The 19,096-nt window shown below is 45.5% G+C and overlaps 1 protein-coding gene across 12 annotated transcripts in view; it reads left to right on the top strand.

The window, feature by feature from the left end:
- Positions 1 to 19,096, top strand: part of ANKRD17 (ankyrin repeat domain 17) — a 1,008,651-nt gene that overhangs the window by 343,317 nt on the left and 646,238 nt on the right. For all 12 annotated transcript variants that reach the window (XM_085636371.1, XM_085636340.1, XM_085636333.1 and 9 more), the window contains exon 12: positions 3,053 to 3,180. In XM_085636371.1, coding sequence (XP_085492497.1) covers positions 3,053 to 3,180 — 128 coding nt within the window. The remainder of the gene's footprint in view (positions 1 to 3,052; positions 3,181 to 19,096) is intronic.

The raw sequence follows: 19,096 nt of genomic DNA, 5'->3' as shown, positions 1-19,096 counted from the left end.
ACTCCTGGGTACCTACCTATCCTCCAACTACCCAACTTACCTCTCGAAGTCGTGGTGGCACCTAAAGAATCTTTGTCCCCGAGCTTGCAGCCTTTTTCCAACCAGGAGCTTTCCCATTGAAATCAATTGAGCGCCCGAAGGCTCAAAAGCACCCTGCACCCAGCCGCCCGAGTGGCCCTGGCATTGTAACCTCTAAACCTATCTACTTCCCCATTTGCCCTTAGCAAGTGACCAGGAGCTCAGCTCTCACAGCCGCGTGGCCTGCTAGTCAGCAGCCACCAACCAAGACCCCCCTGCCTCCCATAGGATGACATTGGGCCTAACTCACTCTGCACCCGGCTGCCCCTGCGCCGCTGAGGGTGTAACAACTGTACCTACCTGACCCTGGGAGACCCCTGAGTCTGTGCCCGGAACCTTAACTTTGTCAGTCGAGTACTTAACCAACAGCCGATAACTCAATTTTCTCCATAGGGTAACATTGACTGGTTTCTGAAATTTCTTCTAAGTGTGGAGTTTCTAAAACTTAAAATATTCACCAAAAATCAGCCGAGTAACGAAAACACTCACCTGCTTTTAGGAGAGATCCCAGTGCTGGATCTTGGTGCCCAGCACTGACCCTGAAAAATATTCACAACCGTACGTACCAGTAACCCAATTTTCCTCCATAGGAACCCATTGACTGTTTTTCTGTGAAATTTCTTCTAAGTGTCGATTTTTGCAAACTTTAAATATTCTTTAAAAATCGTGTTAACTGTGAAAACGTAATTACTTACCTGTTTTAGATAGAGATCCCAGTACTGAGTCTAGGAGCCCAGTACTGGATTACAAAAGTAACGAGAACCTACTTTACCTGCAACTTGAATTTTCTTCCATAGGGAATCATTCACTGTTTTCTATGAAATTTCTTCTAAGTGTCAACTTTTAAAATAGCTAAATATTGCCTAAAAGTCTCAACAGTAACTAAGTCGACTTATCACTTGTTTCTAAGAACTGTCCCAGGACTGAATCTAGGATCCAGTCCTGGAGTTACAAAAGTAATCCTGAAAGTAATCTATTGTAAATTACTTAAAACTTCCATTGAGCTCAATGCATTATTGGGTTTGAAATTGTGTTGCCTATTGCAACAACCTGTAACCAGTAATCACAAAAGTCAATTGCATTTTGCAAAAGTATTTACCTAAAGCATCTTATTCTGAGAAGGTATATTTTAATACCAATTGTTGGTTCTAAAATAAAACAGACATCTTTTTTTATATAAACCATTGGCCTAGAGTTCAGTTATTGAGTGTGTGAGACCATTTGCTGACTGAGTGTGTACAACAAATGCTTTTCACTGTCCTCTGATACTGCCTTACTGCTCGACCAAGCTACAACTTTAGAGCGTAAGGTTATATCTAACTTTAGCCTCTGCCAAACCTCTGGGGACTGTGGACTCTGCGCACACACTGTACCTATTTGGGAACAGTATATACAGAGCCACTTTCTTACATTTTCGCCATCACTTCTGCCACATGAATGAGCTACAGCTCTAGGTGTAAATTCTCTATACTAGTTTCTTCCAAGACAAATTGATGCTGCGGACTTGTGCTGCGTTTTTTTTCTCCGCCACTTTAGTTTAAATTTGCAGTAGAAGCTCCCCTGGCTATAGCATAAAGGAGCCGATACTCTGCTTCTAATGACATATTCCTTCCTGGGCTCCTACTGTGCCCGTTCTGTAGTGTGGACTCCTGAATATCATAATAAGGTTCACAGTGTTTTTTTTGCCATGCTGTTACCAGTAGTTTGTTCGAAGTGCTCTGCACCCAAGAGAGTGGAAGGACATGATTCGGAAACAGATTTCAGTGTGCAGGAGTAGCTCTTGTATGCTCTGCTCAATCTCCTCTGTCAAGGTGTAAAGTTAACACGGATATATGTGGCGCCACCTATCAACACCTGAGTATTGCTCGGTAAAAAAAATAATCCAGATCCAATTTGGTGCCTGGAAATGTTCTAAAGGCAAGTACCCTGCGATGCGAGTATCCACCGTAAAGCGCGCTTACCGAAGAGAAGTAACATTTTCTTCTTGCATATGTGTTGTATTTTCGCTCATAGTTCACTTGTAGTTTTAAAGCTCTTATTTCTAAATGCGATGGTGATTTCTGATCATTTTTTTCACCAAAGCTCCTACTTTTCTTCGAGCGAGTTGCAACGATAATTGAGCTCTTGGAATTAGAGTTCTGTCAACTAATTAGTTGGTAGTGTTGGCATCTGTATAAATCTGTAAAGTAGCTGTATCCAGTAAATGTGATGGGGTTTAATTGTTAAATGAGAACAATGACGCAACTATGAGCATAAAGTTTTGGAACCTCCGTTACCCAAAGCACTCTGTGTCAAGCAGAGAATTTGGTCTCAAGTATAAAATAAGTTTGACCTAATGGGCGATGGTGTTGCTTTAAAATATTTATTTAGATGTTATATGTTTAAAAAAAATAATCCATACATTTCTTGGTGCACAGCCCTCCTCCCCATAATCACATTTTCGGTCTTAAAGTCAGATACTTTACTCCAGATGGTCTCATCTCAAGGGTAATTTTTAACTGTCACTTTGCATAGTTGGAGGCTTAAAATTGGCAAAGCGATATATTCAAGTGGGCCAGCTTAGGTCTTTAGTGAGACTGTGGAAATGAAATAAAAAATTTGTGAAGCAAGAAAAGTATATTGTTTGCCGCTGCTTGGTGTTGATCACCCTAAAATATTGAATTGTTATTGCCTCTACATATTTTTACTCGATTTATAAAATTTCCTTAGGTTTTACATCTAGCTACTTATAGGTATTTTATTCTATTCCCAGATGTTGCATTGTAAAAATATGTTGAAGTTTTAGTATACGTCACTGACTTCAAATCCGTTAGTTAGACCCTTCTTGGTGCCGCAGTTATATCTGTATTTTTACATTTAATGACGTTCCTGGTGCCAGCATGTAGAGATGAAAATTTGGATACAAAACTGTTAAAATATTTTTTGCTGTGCTGTTTGATTATTGCTTATAAAAACATACTCCATTTTCTTTAAGGAGCAAACGTGAATCGAACAACACTCAACAATGACCACACCGTATTATCACTCGCCTGTGCTGGTGGACACCTGGCAGTTGTGGAGTTACTATTGGCTCATGGAGCGGATCCAACCCACCGACTGAAAGTATGTTGATTTTTGCTTTCCTTTACAACCACAGCTTTCTGTCCACTTACTAACATCCAAAGGTCCATGCCTCAGTGATTGCTGCCCCATTGTTGGTGTACAGTTTCTGATTTAAGAACAGTATACTTGAGATACTTTATAAAGATAGGGTAAAGTAGAAGTTGATTAACATTTTTACTCGGCCAAACGTTGTAGGGAAAAATACAAATGGAGAGGTTATTGAATGTTATGACTGCCATAGTTTGTGTAAACACACCCATTCAACATACAAAAGGAAACTTCATCTCTGCTGTTGAATGATGTTAGGCATTTCCTTCACCATAATCCCTCTTTCCTCCTCCTGAAATGTTTGGATCTTACAAATAGAAGCATCCACATGCAGTGAATCTGGTGAGCTATCTTAATTTAGTAGCTCACACATTGGGAGAGACTATAAAGTATTAACAGTGAAGCTTTTCAGTTTGTTACACAATTTTACTTTACTGGTAGTTACTTGATTTTATTGGGAACTGCATTACCCCTGGACTCACCACCTTGTGCGTGCTGTTAAGGACTCCACAGCAGCGCATGCCTGAAGTTTTGCACTCTTCTGCGAAATAGGCACTTGCAGGGAGTGTAATCTCTCAACTTTTTGGTCCACTGTACCTTGGCCTCCGCAACAAACCATGTATAGGCAGTGAATCACAAATCTTTTACCAATATGTTCCATTTTACGAAATTGTAATAAAAGTAATTTTTCTTTAGACAACTTATTATTCTCCCCATTTTTTTTCTTTTTTTTTATAACTAAACCTGGTATTTCCTGATTGGTTGACACCATTTTCACATTCCAAACTGCATGCATAGGCCAACAGACATGTGATGAAAGGGGGAGACTTCATAGCATACTGTTAGGATTCCAGTCCCCCATTGTGTTTTACAGTTTCAGGCAACATTCAGGAATGTATTTACAATGAAAAAGTGAGATTACTTGCTCTGTGTTTTTTTAGATGCAAAAACTCAAACTATATTAGTTGTATTGGAAAATGTGATTGAAAATTATAGTATTTGACTTTTCACACCTATCTGCCAGTTTAACAGATATGACCATTTCTACCAGTACCGTTGATTCTGTGTTAGTGTTTTTTTTTTTAAACCAAAACAATGGAGGGGGAATGCTTTGCTTGAATGTTGCCGTGTTATATTAGTTTGTATTAAAGAATTAATATTTGAAATGCAGTCACTGTTGTATCTATCTACAGGCCAGAATAGCAGAAAGGAGTTCTTTTTTTAATTTTTTTTTATATCAGTCTACTTTAGTGTCCTAAATCTAACGTCACCTTAATAAAAGCTTAATTCAGTAACATTGCATCAAAGCCACTTCCAGGTACTGGTATCAAGCAGAATATATGGTTTTTCAGCGTGAATCTTTTTGGATTCAATATGCTGTGCATTATTTCGCCATCTTGTGGTTGGGTCCGGAATTGTAGTCTTTTTTTTTCCTCTTCTAAAAAAAAAAATCATTGTGGCCCAGGTGGGCGTCGACATACCATCATTTGGTGTCCTCCGGAAGCTCCCACCTTTGGTCGCCATCTTCAGATTCTTTTTTCCGCCGTTGGGTCTGGATCGTTGCCGAAGAATTCCAGAGTTTTGGAAGAGGAATCTAGGAAAATCACAGAATCGATGAAAATCAACTTATCAGCTACACCGGACTACACGGCAGGTAACCTGAGCGACAAGGAAGAAGACTTACGACCAAATTCTCGACATTCGATGGAGAATGCACTCGCAGGGGGCTCCCTGAATGCGGGGATGGGCAAGACACTGTTCAAATTTTGCACCAATTGCCACCACAAGTACGCCCAGAAGGATCAACACCCAGTCTGCAACCTCTGCCTGCTGCTCGACCACAGCAGCGAAGACTGCAACGTGTGCTCGGCATTTACACCCAAGACCCTCCGAGTAAGGGAGAGGCAGAAAAGGGTGAACCACAGCATGCAGGGGCCACCTCCATTGCTCCGAGACTTGGGCCTCTCCAGTGGAGAGGAGGACAACACCGCCGAAGGACCGGAGGACTGCACGGTCGTCTAGGTCCATAAGATGTCAAAGGAGGTAAGGGAGTAGTCGGCCCCTAAACACTCGAGCGACACTCGAAAGGGTGAAGCTAAAGCCCCGAGCGACACTCTTAGAAGTGAAGCTAAGTCCTCAAAGGGAGCTCTGCCGCCGAAACACTAGACAAAAGCAACAGCTGCCAGGGACAGTCAGCCGAGCGAATCCTTCGAAAAGGACTCCCAATCAGGGAAAGCCCTAGAAAATCAAAGATCGTTGAAGGTTGCCCTCGAAAAGGACACCTCGGCGCTGAGGAAAGAAAAGCCGGCATCGTCGTCGACGGCCCCGAAGAGAAGCGCTCCAACCCTCGACGCCGACCATGTCGCAGAGATGGAGAGGAAGAAGAGGAGGCTTGAGGCCAAAATGGCGAGCATCCTGCAGCAACGAGAAGATGAGCCAATACACCATCCCACCGAAACCCGTGCTTGAAGCAGAAAAGGACGACGAGGACGCGGAACTTCCGAAAATTCTCGAACCAGTCGAGGAACTGGGAGACTAAGACTACTATTTCGAGGGAGAAGACGATGAAGATCTGCAATCCTACCGGGACTCGACCTCCTCGGAGGCACAAGACATGGAATGGCAAGATCTCGAGGCCGAATCGCCGTAAGAAGGGGTAGACACTTACTCTTCGACGCCCTCGCCACCAGACGACATAGGGGTCTACAACATGGTCGTACAGAAGGCTGCACAGACCTATGGAATGAAAATGGAGGAGGAGAAGCCCAAGACATGTTTCCTCCTGGAAACTCTACTACCTCAACAAACTAGGAGCCAATTCCTGCCCATGCCCCCTAGTGTGCTGGATCAAGGAAGAGAGGCCCTTAAGCAGTATGCAAAGCTGTGACCCCTAGAACTGTGAAGAAGTACAAACATTCTTCAAAGGACTCTGCTTACATCCAAGGGCCAGTGCCAGCCGACTCCATGATTGCAGCTATGGCTTGGAAGAGGGCCAATGTACCCACTAATGTCGGACCACCTCCAGACAAGCAAAGTAAGAGGATGGATCTCACAGGAAGAAAGGTGGAAAGAAATGCGGCTATACATTGGCGCATCGCAAACGCCCTGATCAGCAGGCACGCATACCAGCACTGGGATGAAGTGGGGTAGCTGCTAAAGCATCTACCAGACCAGTACCAACAAAGAGCAGCTCACCTGGTAGAAAAAGGGAAGAACATGGCGAACACCTACCTAAAATCGGCATTGGATGCTGCAGAAACATCGAGCAGGCTAATGATGTTAGGAGTGACCAAGAGAAGACGCGCATGGCTCAGAATTTTGGGATTCGAGCCAGAGGTGCAAAGCAACATCCTAAATACACCTTTTAATGGAGAGCAACTGTTCGGCACGCCAGTGGATGACAAGTTGACGCAATTCAAGGAGGACAACGAAACAGCAAGGTCCATGGGAGCAGTTCAGAGGAATGAGAAGAGGCACACCCAGGAGAAGGCCGGGTAGTAGAGGAGGCAATGTGCCTACCACATCGCACCAAACATTCCTGCAAGGCTACCAAGGTAACAACCAAGGCCAGCAGCAGCAGAGATAGCAGCAGAATTGGCTTTACCAGCCCCGGGGACAGTCCATTCGAGGGCGTGGAAATGGAAGAGGATAAACACAAAGAGGAGGCCAGCAGCCCTCAACCAAGTGACTCCACCATGGAACAGGGTCCCACCCTAGCAACACCTTGGGGTGGGCGGAAAGACATAAAGAAGAACTACAGCCGAACGTTCAACGACCAGCAGTACCTCGAACACTCAACACCTGCAGAGGGAAGAATAAGAGACTTCATCCAGGAATGAAGGAGGGTCACATCTGACAAATGGATACTAAACATCATTCAATACGGATACTGTATAGAGTTTGAAAAACAGCCTCTGAACAGAAAACCAAGAAGCAAGGCACACTCGGCAAAGAAGCTCTCGCACCTAGAGGCGCAAGAACTGCTCAGCAAGGAGACAATAGAGGCGGTACCGCAAAACCAAAGGAACAAAGGGGTTTACTCAACTAACTTCCTGGTGCCAAAGGTGGACGAAACACTAAGACCTATCCTAGATCTAAGATTCCTGAACAAATTCATATGGACTCAAAGGTTCAAGATGACTTCCCTGCAAGAGGTAATACCACAAATACAACAAGGGGACTTCATGGCTACTATAGATTTAAAGGACGCATACTTACACATCCCCATCAACCACAAACACAAGCGCATGCTAAGGTTTGTGATCAACCAAAGCCACTACCAGTTCACAGTATTGTCATTCGGCCTAAAATCCACACCAGGAGTGTTTACAAAATGCCTAGCAGCTGTCGCAGCACACCTACGAAGGCAAAGAATACACGTATACCCCTATCTCGACGACTGGCTTGTAAAGGCAAGTTTGTACAGACAATGCAAACTACGCATCCAGCAGGTCATGCTAACACTGACAATACTAGGTTTCTCGATCTATTGGGAGAAATCGTTAACAGAACCAAAATAAATCATGATATTCTTGGGGGTAGAGATCGACACCATTCAGGCCAAAGTGTTCCCCAGCAGGAAGAGGACATTGGCAATACTGAAGGAAACACGTCATTACCGCAAGGGGCAAGTTCTGACAGTGAGGACGGTGAGCAAGCTGATGGGAATGATGGCGTCATGCATTCACCTAGTCCAAAACATTCGACTACACATGAGGCCATTCCAGGAATGAATACAGTAGCAATGGTCACAGGCAACTGGGAGCTGGAAAGATCTAGTGGTTGTCACACACGCAGTGCATCAGGAAATAGCGTGGTGGAACAACCAAAACATATCACAGGGGAAACCATTCACACAACCAGCTCCAACAGTGACCATCACGACTGATGCCTCCCAGCTGGGGTGGGGCGCACACATCAACAAGCTCAAGGTGAGGGTGCTATGGGCGTAACAGGATGCGGTCAAGCACATCAATTATCTGGAACTAAAAACAGTGTCCCTAGCCTTAGAAGCATTTCAGAAGGAGCTGTACGGAAACAGGGTGTTGATCCAAACAGACAACGCCACGACCATGTTCTACATCAACAAACTAGGAGGAACACAGTCAGTAGCGCTATCGAGGCTTGCACAGGAGATATGGACATGGGCCATTCCACTGAGGATAGACCTACTAGCGATACATTTTCCAGGGAAGGACAAGGTGGAAGCAGACTGACTCAGCAGGCAGACGTCAGCATCCCACGAATGGGATATCAACCAACAGGAATTACAGAAAGTATTCCAAAAGTGGGGTACACCGCAAATAGACCTATTTGCAACACACCAAAATGCAAAATGTCAGCACTTCGCATCCAGACAACCAGACCATCGGCCACAAGGGAATGCGCTATGGATAAGTTGGTCAACTACTTTTGCATACGCTTTTCCCTCCGATACTACTGACACACAGGGTACTCAGCAAATGCAGGATCATCAGCATGTCACTGATATTAATAGCAACTCAGTGGTTCTCACAAATAGTGGAGATGGTGCAGGCACCAGCACACAGATTCCCAAGACGAATGGACCTGTTAACAATGCATAACGGAAGGGTGCTACACCCAGAGCCAGAGAGCCTCAGCCTGGCGGCATGGCTCCTGAGGACCTAGTGTTTGCACACCTCATACTACCGGCGAGCACAATGGCAGTGCTCAGGGAGGCAAGAAGGCCTACCACAAGGAAATGCAACGTAGCAAAGTGGAAAAGGTTCTCAGAATGGTGCATTAGAGAGAAACTGCAAAGAAAGATCACAAGGGAGTGAACAGTACTAAAATACTTAACACATCTACTGCAAAGTAAACTCAGCTACACATCCCTAAGGGTACACTTAGCGGCGAGTGTGGCTTAAACAAGAGGGGAAACGTTTCTTCACTTCACAAGTAGTAAAAAGATTTCTAGAAGGAGTAAAGAGGATTGCACCTCCAAACAGAATGCCAGCACCAGCATGGAACCTCAATGTAGTGCTGACCCAATTGATGAAAGCATCATTTGAGCCGATGCACAAGACTAAACTGCACATGCTCACGCTAAAGATGGCCTCCTTAGTGGCGATCACATCACAACGAAGAGTAAGTGAGTTGCAGGTGCTAACATTTCAAGAGCCCTACCTGCAGATTCACAGTGATAGGATTGTGATGAGAACAGACCCACACCTCATACCAAAGGTGGTGTCTCGGCTCCACATCAACCAAACCATGCAAATACCTAGTTTTTTCCAAAAACTAAAGACAAGCACACACTGGATGCCAGGAGGTCGGTGATGCACTCTATATAGAGAGGACAAAGGAGTGCAGAAAGACAAAATAACTCTTTGTTCCCTTCGCAAGCAGTTTTTTGGGACGACCAGTTGCCAAAAATACCATTGCGCGATGGATTGCACAAACCATACAATTATGCCACAAACAAGCAGGGCAACTGTTACAAGGAGCAGCTCATGCTCACTCGACGAGGAAGAAAGGAGCAACAATTGCGTTTCTGGCCAACACAGAAATTCAAGACATTTGCTAAGCTGCAACATGGTCTTCAGTGCACACGTTCACTAAGCACTACTGTGTGGATATCCAAATGAACAAAGAAGCGCAAGTGGGACAGAAGGTCTTACAACACATATTCAGTAACCAGTGCTCATCTTCCACCCAGCTACCACAATAAGGACAAACTGCTACAAAGTCTATGCACGGCATAGTGAATCAAGAAAGAGTCACGCTGCAAAACGTATAGTTTCTTACCTGTCGGTGTAGTTTTTCAGCTTGAAGACTTCCAGTGTTCACTAGCGAACACCCCTCCTCCGCCATAAAGATGAGACAGGAGGTAAGGGATTAAATATGAACAAGACTTTAGAAAATAAGGGGGAAAACCAAAATAACACAAGACAAGGAAAAAAAGAATCCGAAGATGGCAACCAAAGGTGGGAGCTTCCGGAGGAAGCGCTTCGACGTCACGAAGGACACCAAATGGTGGTATGTCGACCCCCACCTGGGCCAAAGAAAAAAGACTACATTCCGGACCCAACCACTAGATGGCGGAATAATGCACAGCATAGTGAATCCAGAAAGTCTTCAAGCTGCAAAACTACACCGACAGTTAAGAAACTATACGTTATTCAAGGTGATCAGGTACTGGAGATGGGCTTGGTTGGTAATATTGGGGTTAAAGGAGATATAGATGTTGCTTACCTGTAACCCTACTTCTCTTCCAGGGGTATCCTCATCAGTTATAAGTACTGAATAGTCCTGCCCATATGCAGGGTAGCCTGGATCACATAAAACATATATGTATGCATACACACATCAATGCAAAAAATAATATTTATGCTCACAACAATTGCAGCCTATTGTAGTAAGCTGGCTCTGTATATACTATACAGAATTAAGGTATAGTGTGCACAGAGTCCAGTGGAACCCCAAGGTAGGCAGAGGTAAAAGTGGACAATACCTTACTCCATTTGTGGTAGTGGGGGCGAGCAGTAATGGTTTATCGGAGGGTAGTGTTAAGCATTTGTTGTACCCACTTAGGCAAGGAGTGGTGTCACACATTCAACCAATTTTGTTTGTATTAAAATATTAAGTTATTTTATTTCTAGAACCTAGCCAGGCCTGGTGCAGGTAAGTAAAATAATGCTTGGCAAGATGTATGCAGTGAATAACAGTTGAATGCAGATTAAAATGCTGTTGGTTGATTTACAGGTAAGTCAACAGTCAAAATTACTTTTCAGTTACTTTGTAGATTACTGTACACGTTACTTCTGGGATTACTTTTTAAGTTACTTTTGCTAATCAGTATGATGTGCCTCGATATCTCACTGTGACGTTTCCTAGACAAAAGGAAAGTTGTTCAGTTTTTGTATATGTGCAGTTTTTCAAGGTTTCATACAAACCAACTCCACACTTGGAAGAATTTTCAAAGAAAAGCAGTCAATGCTATCCTGTGGGAGCAAATGAAGTTATTGGTTTACGGGTAAGTACTTGGTTGTGGGAGTTGGGTTTATGGGGTTAGGACCAGGGTTCCCCCAGGATCAGGCCTGCACTCTAAAAGCACCCTCAGCGGCACTAGGGCTGCCGGGTGCAGAGTGGTGAGGCCCAAAGTCATCCAATAGGGGATAGGGGGCCTCAAGTTGGTGGCTGCTAACGAGCAGGCCACAAGGTTTTGGGAGCAAAGCTCCTGGACTTAAACTTAGGGCAAAGGAGGATCCGAGTTAGCACACAAGGTGCACCCACACGGCTCCAGGGCGGGCGGGTGCAGGGTGCTGTTTTGGCGTTGGGTGCTCTGTTTTCAATGGGGATTCCCGGTTTTGTATTTTGGCTGCAGCCTCGGTCAATGAAGTCTTCTTCAGGAACCAACAGCTGGGTAGGTTGTTTGAAGGGCTCAGGGATGTAGGTGCACCTCGGGTTCTCTCCTCCGAGGCGCAGGGCGGCTGGATGCAGGGGCGTCTTTTGAGGTCGAATTTCACCTTACCTTACCTTTCACCTTGGGCGATTGACCTTCGGGTGACTACACCCTTGGTGTGCTCACCCCACGTGGCGGAGTGGGCACAATCCCTTATCCCGATTGGAGAGTGCCTGCCATCTGGAAGATGGCTGGCACTAAAAAATGGCCATCACCTTGTGGGAGTGAGCCTTTTCAGGGGCTCACTGATGCATGGGTTTGCCCTTCTTTGTCCTTAAGTCCTTAGACTAACAAAATAGAGATTGGCACAGAAGCTGTAATATCAAGGAAAATAGATTAACCTCTCATGAAGGAAACTACGTCAATACAGTACCCTCAGGCCACTGTAGGAGGTAGTCCAAGGAGTACAGAAACCATGTGCCTTTTATGGCCAGTTTATAGCTGTGTAAGCGTGAAGACTCAAAAAGAGGCGGTACACGTATACCCAAGAATAGCTATTCACATATATGGACAAGTAGAAACTACTTAGTCAACAGAGTGGGAGGAGTAACGAAATTGCTTTCATCAGTTGAAATAGTCTGACAGTTACATTTAAGACAGGTGCATTCTAGCAGCTACAGGCCTTTCTGATCATACATTGGCTCAGTGCTGAAGGGGTTAACTATAGTTGATGACTCAAGCGAAATACAAGGGCAGGCAACAGTGAAGACGGGAGAAGCACATGGCCAGCACATGGCTAACTAAAATGGCTGCCATAACCAAAATGGCTTCAGCTCATGCTAACAGCGATTTCTGGTAGTTTCCACAACCTCGCCTCCCCCACCTGAGGGGTGGGGTTGGCAGTGGTGAGCACACCTTCTGGGCTGGCTAATGTTTCCTGCCCGTCTTCCTGCCGAAAAGGAGGGCAGACAGGAAGGGGGCCTGCTCCTGATAGCAGGAGAATCTCGGAGTTGCGTTACTAAGGTGGCAAGGCCTTTGAAGCTCCCCTACCACAGATGGCTCTTCCTGGCCTGGAGCAGGTGTGACCACCTCTGCCCAGGAAAGTTTAGTTTTTGGGCTCACGGAGCAAAGGCACCCACCCTATGGGTCCAGAAACACGTCTCGCGGTGGCAGGCTGGTGTCTACCAGTCAGGGACCCCCCACCACAGGTTGGTCGTTTTTCAGGGGGCATCTCTAAGATTCACTCTTGAGTGCATTGTATAATCCCACACTGGCAACATTGTGGGTTTGTTATGCTGAAAATTTTGATACCAAAATTCCCAGAATTAAGTAAAGCCATTATAGTGCTGTGGAGTTTGTAATGACAACTCCCAGACCATATACTCTTTATGGCTTTACTGCACTTACAATGTCTAAGAATTGGCTTAGAGACTGTAGGGGTACAGCGCTCATGTACCTGTACCCTTACTAGTCATAGTGCACCCACCCAGAGGGAGGCTGACCTATGCCATAGGCAGCAGGTTGTAGGCATGGCACACAGGGATTTGTGCCATGTCAACTCTTCACTTTTTTCTGCACCAAAAGACGCAGCCTGGAATGGCAGTGTTATTTTAGGCACAGGACCTTGAAGGGTGGCACAATATGGTCTTAGACATTGTAAGTGCAGTAATGCCATTAAGAGTATATGGTGCTGGCAGTTTGTCACTGCAAACTCCACAGTACCATAAAGGCCTTACTGAAAACTGGAAGGTTTGGTATCTGACTTCTCAGCACATTAAACCCACGCTGATACCAGTGTGGGATTTAATGAAAAATGCACACAGAGGGCATCTTAGAGATGCCCCCTGAAACCTAACACTAGTGTCCAGGCTGAGTGGCTGCTCACCAGCTGCCACCACCAGTCATCTTTCTGGACCCCTTGGTCGAGAGTCTGCTCCTCTTGGGGGAGTGGGGGGAAGAGCGTGGGGAGGTCTGAAACAATGTACATCCTGGGACGAGGTACCAAGCCTCCTCCCCCAGGATGAGCAGGGTCCATGAAGGGAAAGCTTCAAAGGCTTGCCTCCTTTGTGAGCTTTCACGGGTATTTTGCTGCTTCCAGCAACTGGCCACCACTGGTTCTGACCCCCCCCCCCCCCCCCCCCCCCCCTTGGGTGGGAGAATCGGCGGGAAAACCAAGTGAGCAAGGGAGGTGTGCCAACCTTTGCAAACCCTACCCCTCAGGTGGGGGAGGCGAGGTGAGGCACAACTCTCAGTCCCCGCCATCTTGCAGATGGGACGACCCAGCCAACCAGAGTGTAGCATATGCCCCCCTCTCACTGGAGGGTGGCATAATAGGAGGTGTACCCACCCCAAGGAAGGGACCCATTGGGCCCAACCTTTTAATTACCTGTAACGCCCCTAAATCTAGTATTTAGTGACACCCCTGAACCTTGCCTCCTCAGACAAGCAACGACCAAGAAGATAAGATGGACCGATCAGCCGTGCCAAAGCTAAGAGGAGGAGGACACCCACTGACTTGGCCCCAGCCCTACCAGCCTGTTCCCACCTCGAACCTGCAGAAGCAAAACTCCGGTGTGTCCTGCAGCCAGCAACCTCAAGAACCCCATGGACCTGCCCTGCCTTCCACAGAAAAGACTGTCTCCCTTGAGCACCAGATTTACTCACCCACAGACTACAGCTCAGGCCAAATCCGTTAGTCTGCACCACTCTAAACCTGTCGCCCACGGCCCGGGTTTGAGTGGCCCAACACCACGAGGAGGTCTCCCCGGTGATCCTGACCTGAGATCTGGTGATCTGACTTGCCTCGACCCTCTCCACGACGCCTGCAATCTCATTCTGGAGGATCCCCCGACCGCAACTGCAGCTGGTAAGAAAACCCAACGCCTGAAGACAGCCCTGCACCTGAAGTCCCACGGCTGGGTGGCTCAACCGATGGTGTCCCAGCATCCCCAGGCATCCCAACTTACCTCTCCAACTGGTGGTCACCTCCAGAAGAACTTCGTCCCCGAGCCTGCAGTCTTTGTCAAAACCGGAGAATCCCTTTTGAAACCAACAGGGCACCCAACGCCAAAACAGCACCCCGCACCAAGCCTCCCCTACGCCACTGTGGGTGTTCTTTGGGTGCTAACTTGGATCCCCCTTTGCCTTGAGCCTAACACCAGGAGCTTTGCTCCCACAACCTTGTGGCCTGCTTGTGAGCAGCCACCAACTGGAGGCCCCTATCCCCCATTGGATAAAATGGACCTTAGCACTCTGCACCCGGCCGCCCTAGTGCTGCTGAGGGTGCATCCTCGACTGTGTGAGAACTCTTGTTCTAACCCCTGAAACTCAACCCCAAAGACAGAGTACTTACCTGTTGAACGCTAACTTAATTTCTCTCCATACAACTACATTGACTGTTTTTCCTTGAAAAATGTTCTGTGTGGAGTTGACCTGAAAAGCTAGAACTGTGCAAAACTGATTTTACTTACCTTCTCTCTAGGAAATGTCAGTGTGATATCTAGGCATATCACAATGAGTATAAAAAGTAACTTAAAGTAAGCTGAAAAGTAAGCTGAAAAGTAATTTCGACATTTTCACTTACCTGGTTTTCAATCAACTGTATTTGAACCTGCACTCAATTGTAAAACACTGCATAAGATTTTGCAAAGTATTTATTTCACTGACCTGTGCCAGGCTTGGCTTGGCTCTAGAAATAAAATAACTTAATATTTTTATACAAACCAAATTGGTCTGTTCAGTCTTTGAGTGTGTGACATCATTTGCTGATTGAGTGTGTACAACAAATGCTTAACACTAATCTCTGATAAAGCCTACAACTAATGCTTAACAGTACTCTCTGATAAAGCCTAAAACAAATGCTTAACACTACCCTCTGATCTACTTTTATCTCTGCCTACCTTCAGGGTTCCACCGGACTCTGTGCACACTTTACCTCATTTTGGTATAGTATAAATATAGAGCCAACTTCCTACAACAAGCATTTGCAATGCAATAGGTCTCGCAATGACAAGAGTTTAAGCTACTGGAAATTCAATAGCTTAAACTCTTGCGAATGCGAGCCCTATTGCATTGCAAATAAATATATATTTTTTACTTTCGCCCATGCAGCGCTTTCACATTTATGAAGGCAGCTCCTCTTTCTTTAGAGAAGCTGCGTCTAAAGAAAGGGGCTTGTTCGACATTAAAGTGACACCGCGACGTGACAAATAGATTTTTTTTTTTGGGTGAAAGCGCCAATGCCGCGTTTTCACTTTAATGTCGGCCGCATACCTTTCTTTAGATGCGGTTTGTGTAAAGAAAGTGGTGCGGCCTTCATTAATGTGAAAGCGCCGCATAGGCGCTAGTAAACAAAATAAATAATAATTAGTAAGCGTAGCCGCTAAATGCGGACCGCGCTGCTAAAATACATTTAAAAAACATGGCCTCTATAGTTGTAGTCGACCGCCATTAGTAAAAAATTAAAATAAAAGCAGGAGGCATAGTGGACCGCCATTAGTAAAAATTAAAATAAAAGCAGTCGGCATGGTGCTAGGTAGTGGGTGGAATAGGGAAAGAGCATTAAATACAATAGTGCTCACCAACTTATAAAGCAGACTATGTAACAACAACAAGTAAAAGGTCCAGTCGTTATGGGAGGTAACAAATGAAGACAAGGTGGGTCTAAGAGGAACTAACAAGCCTAATAATGACTCTCAAGCCAGCGTTTACGAAGGATAATGACACAAGCCAATTAAAAATATAGGCTGAGTGTGGTCGGGGCTTCAAAGCCATATTCCACTCCTGCATGCCTTGCAGCAGCGCAGGCGCTGCTCAGGCTTGACCTAAAAAACGGAGTTCCTGATCTGGTGGCTTGTACCTCTTTAAAAGTCTGGAAGGAACAGACCAAATTGATGCATGCGTCTAGAATAACCACATTGCTGGCTCTAAATGACCTGGGACCAAAGGCAGTAGAGGTCTAGAAGAGGTCCTTGGGTGTAGAGTCTCAAAGATGACTGAAGTTGACGTAGTTATGGTGGGCATCGTAATGCATTAGTGAGCGGGGCTACGAAATTGAACATCATTAAAGGGGGAGAGATAGTCTGCTGGAGATACTCTAGCTGGAGGAGTGGCTGTTAGGTTTAGAAAGAAATCCCATATAGAAGATCATGAGGTAGTTGTAGGTGTGTACCTCCCATGGTGGGATTGAGACCGTGCTGATCTTCTACCTGATCACCTGGAGTGAGAAGAGGCAGATCTTCTAGGACTAGAACAAGTTTGATGCTTTCTCACCTGTGATTTCAGTTTTCTTGGAGGGGATATCTGTCCGACTGGAGACGGAGCAGAAGGGGCTTCTCCTAAGAGTCCTGCTTGTTCCTTGAGGGCAAATATGTTCAAAGGTAATCTGAACCAGACTTACCCCTTCTCAGATTGCTTAAGCTATGCAGCTATCTTGGTGACAAGAGCATTGGTGGAGATCTAGACCTTGATGTCATGTATGTTGGTCTTGATCGTGACTGATGCGTCTGTGAAGTATTTGACGCTGTACATCAACAGAAGATGCTTTGTTGAAGGCAGTGGTGTCTTCTACATCAACTTTGGCGGTGTCTCCTACATCAACTTTGGCGGTGTCTCCTACATCAACTTTGGCGGTGTCTCCTACATCAACTTTGGCGGTGTCTCCTACATCAACTTTGGCGGTGTCTCCTACATCAACTTTGGCGGTGTCTCCTACATCAACTTTGGCGGTGTCTTCCTCATCAACTTTGGCGGTGTCTTCCTCATCAACTTTGGCGGTGTCTTCTACATCGACGTTGGGCGGTGTCTTCTACATCGACGTTGGGCGGTGTCTTCTACATCGACGTTGGGCGGTGTCTTCTACATCGACGTTGGGCGGTGTCTTCTACATCGACGGTGTCTTCTACATCGACGGTGTCTTCTACATCGACGGTGTCTTCTACATCGACGGTGTCTTCTACATCGACGGTGGCTGCCGTTTTCGGTGGCTGTTGTCGTTGACGGTGGCTACCGACTCAAAATACCTACTTGGTGTTTTGTTCCTCAGTATATGTAAAAAGCACTAATAGTGCTTAATAATTCCAATGGCGATGAGGTGAGCCTATTGTCACACTTTAGTCAGGGTCTGCTTGGTTAAATATCCCAGAATCACATCACCGCTGGTACCAGTGATGTGACTATAGTTTATTTAACTAGGCGAGACCCTGGTGGGTGAAGGTTAGACTGTAAAAAGTTTTTTTGCTTTTTGTCCCAACGGAGGATTAGCCCACATGTACAAGTAGGGCTCCTGTATTTTTGGTTAACAACAATAACGTTAACAGTTACTGGCTAGTAATATCTGACTGCTCTAAAGCCTGAGGAAAAAGACATTGTGCAGTACAGATTGGTATGCCAATTGGAAAACTACAAGAATCATGATGCATTTTCTTAGGGGTCTTAGGGAAGTCTGTGGTCACTGGGCAGTAGCCATTTGGTATTCTGTAATTCACCACTAGTATTCCATGGTCAAAAACAGTAATCCATTTCATTTGGCTAACCAAGTGTCTCCTTTCTCTTGGGCACTAAACTCACTGGGATGATGTGTGTTTTAGGCTTCCTTCGAGATGCTGAGGGTGAGCTAAACTCACATACAGTATAATACAGTAGATAACTCAAATAATATAAATTCCCAGATCGTGCTTTCTTTGGAAAGAACATTTCTTATTTTACAGGCACGTAAAAGAAAGATAAAACCAAGACTGTGTCAAAGCTTAGGAGGTGCTGACACCTTCTAGCGCAGAGATAACTATTCATTAAGGTTTGTTTTTTCTGCTGCTTCTTGTGTCAAGTCACCACTGTGTCTGGTAACTGTCCCTCTTCTAGCCACATAATCCCAGAACCCCATTGGTATTTCTAGATTGTATAGGGGCCAGATGGACATTGAACCAGTTAACAGTTGGTTAGTCCTCGAGTGCTTTTACTGGGTAGTGGAGGGAACTGAAGTGTGAAATCCACTTGTTGCTGCCAAGTGAGTTTTGAAAATCTATCTGGCCTTTGCTTCTTTGTGGACGCTCTGGAACTGTAAGTTAAAAAGATGGTTACATTTAAACAGAACCTAGGGTGCAAACACAAACTGCCTCAATGAGCCAGAAACACAGACTAGCTCTGTGAGCCTGAGAGAGGGGCTATTGGCTACCTTATGGGTGCCGATTCTAGGGTTGTGCAGACTCACCCTCTTGTTAGTGACGATGCAGCTCTATGACCCATCTAATGCTCTTGTTTACTCCTGGCCACTTTGGTTGTGATTATTTTCTCACTCGTAGGGCAGACTGTCTAAGCTATCTTACCTGGGTTCTGAAACCAGGCCACTCTTATTGTAGGCAAAAAGCCCACTTCTTGTGCAGGCAGCTCTCCTTTCTTTTCACAGATTACAGCATCAGAGATGGAGCATCAGAGTGACTGCATTCCTCCCAGTCTTGAGCACTATCTGGATTGAGAATGCAAGGCGCACAGAGGTACTGCTCCTAG

The sequence above is a fragment of the Triturus cristatus genome, chromosome 2_1 (assembly GCF_964204655.1).
Source record: "Triturus cristatus chromosome 2_1, aTriCri1.1, whole genome shotgun sequence".
Lineage (NCBI taxonomy): Eukaryota > Metazoa > Chordata > Amphibia > Caudata > Salamandridae > Triturus > Triturus cristatus.
This window is presented reverse-complemented; position numbering and strand designations above follow the sequence as displayed.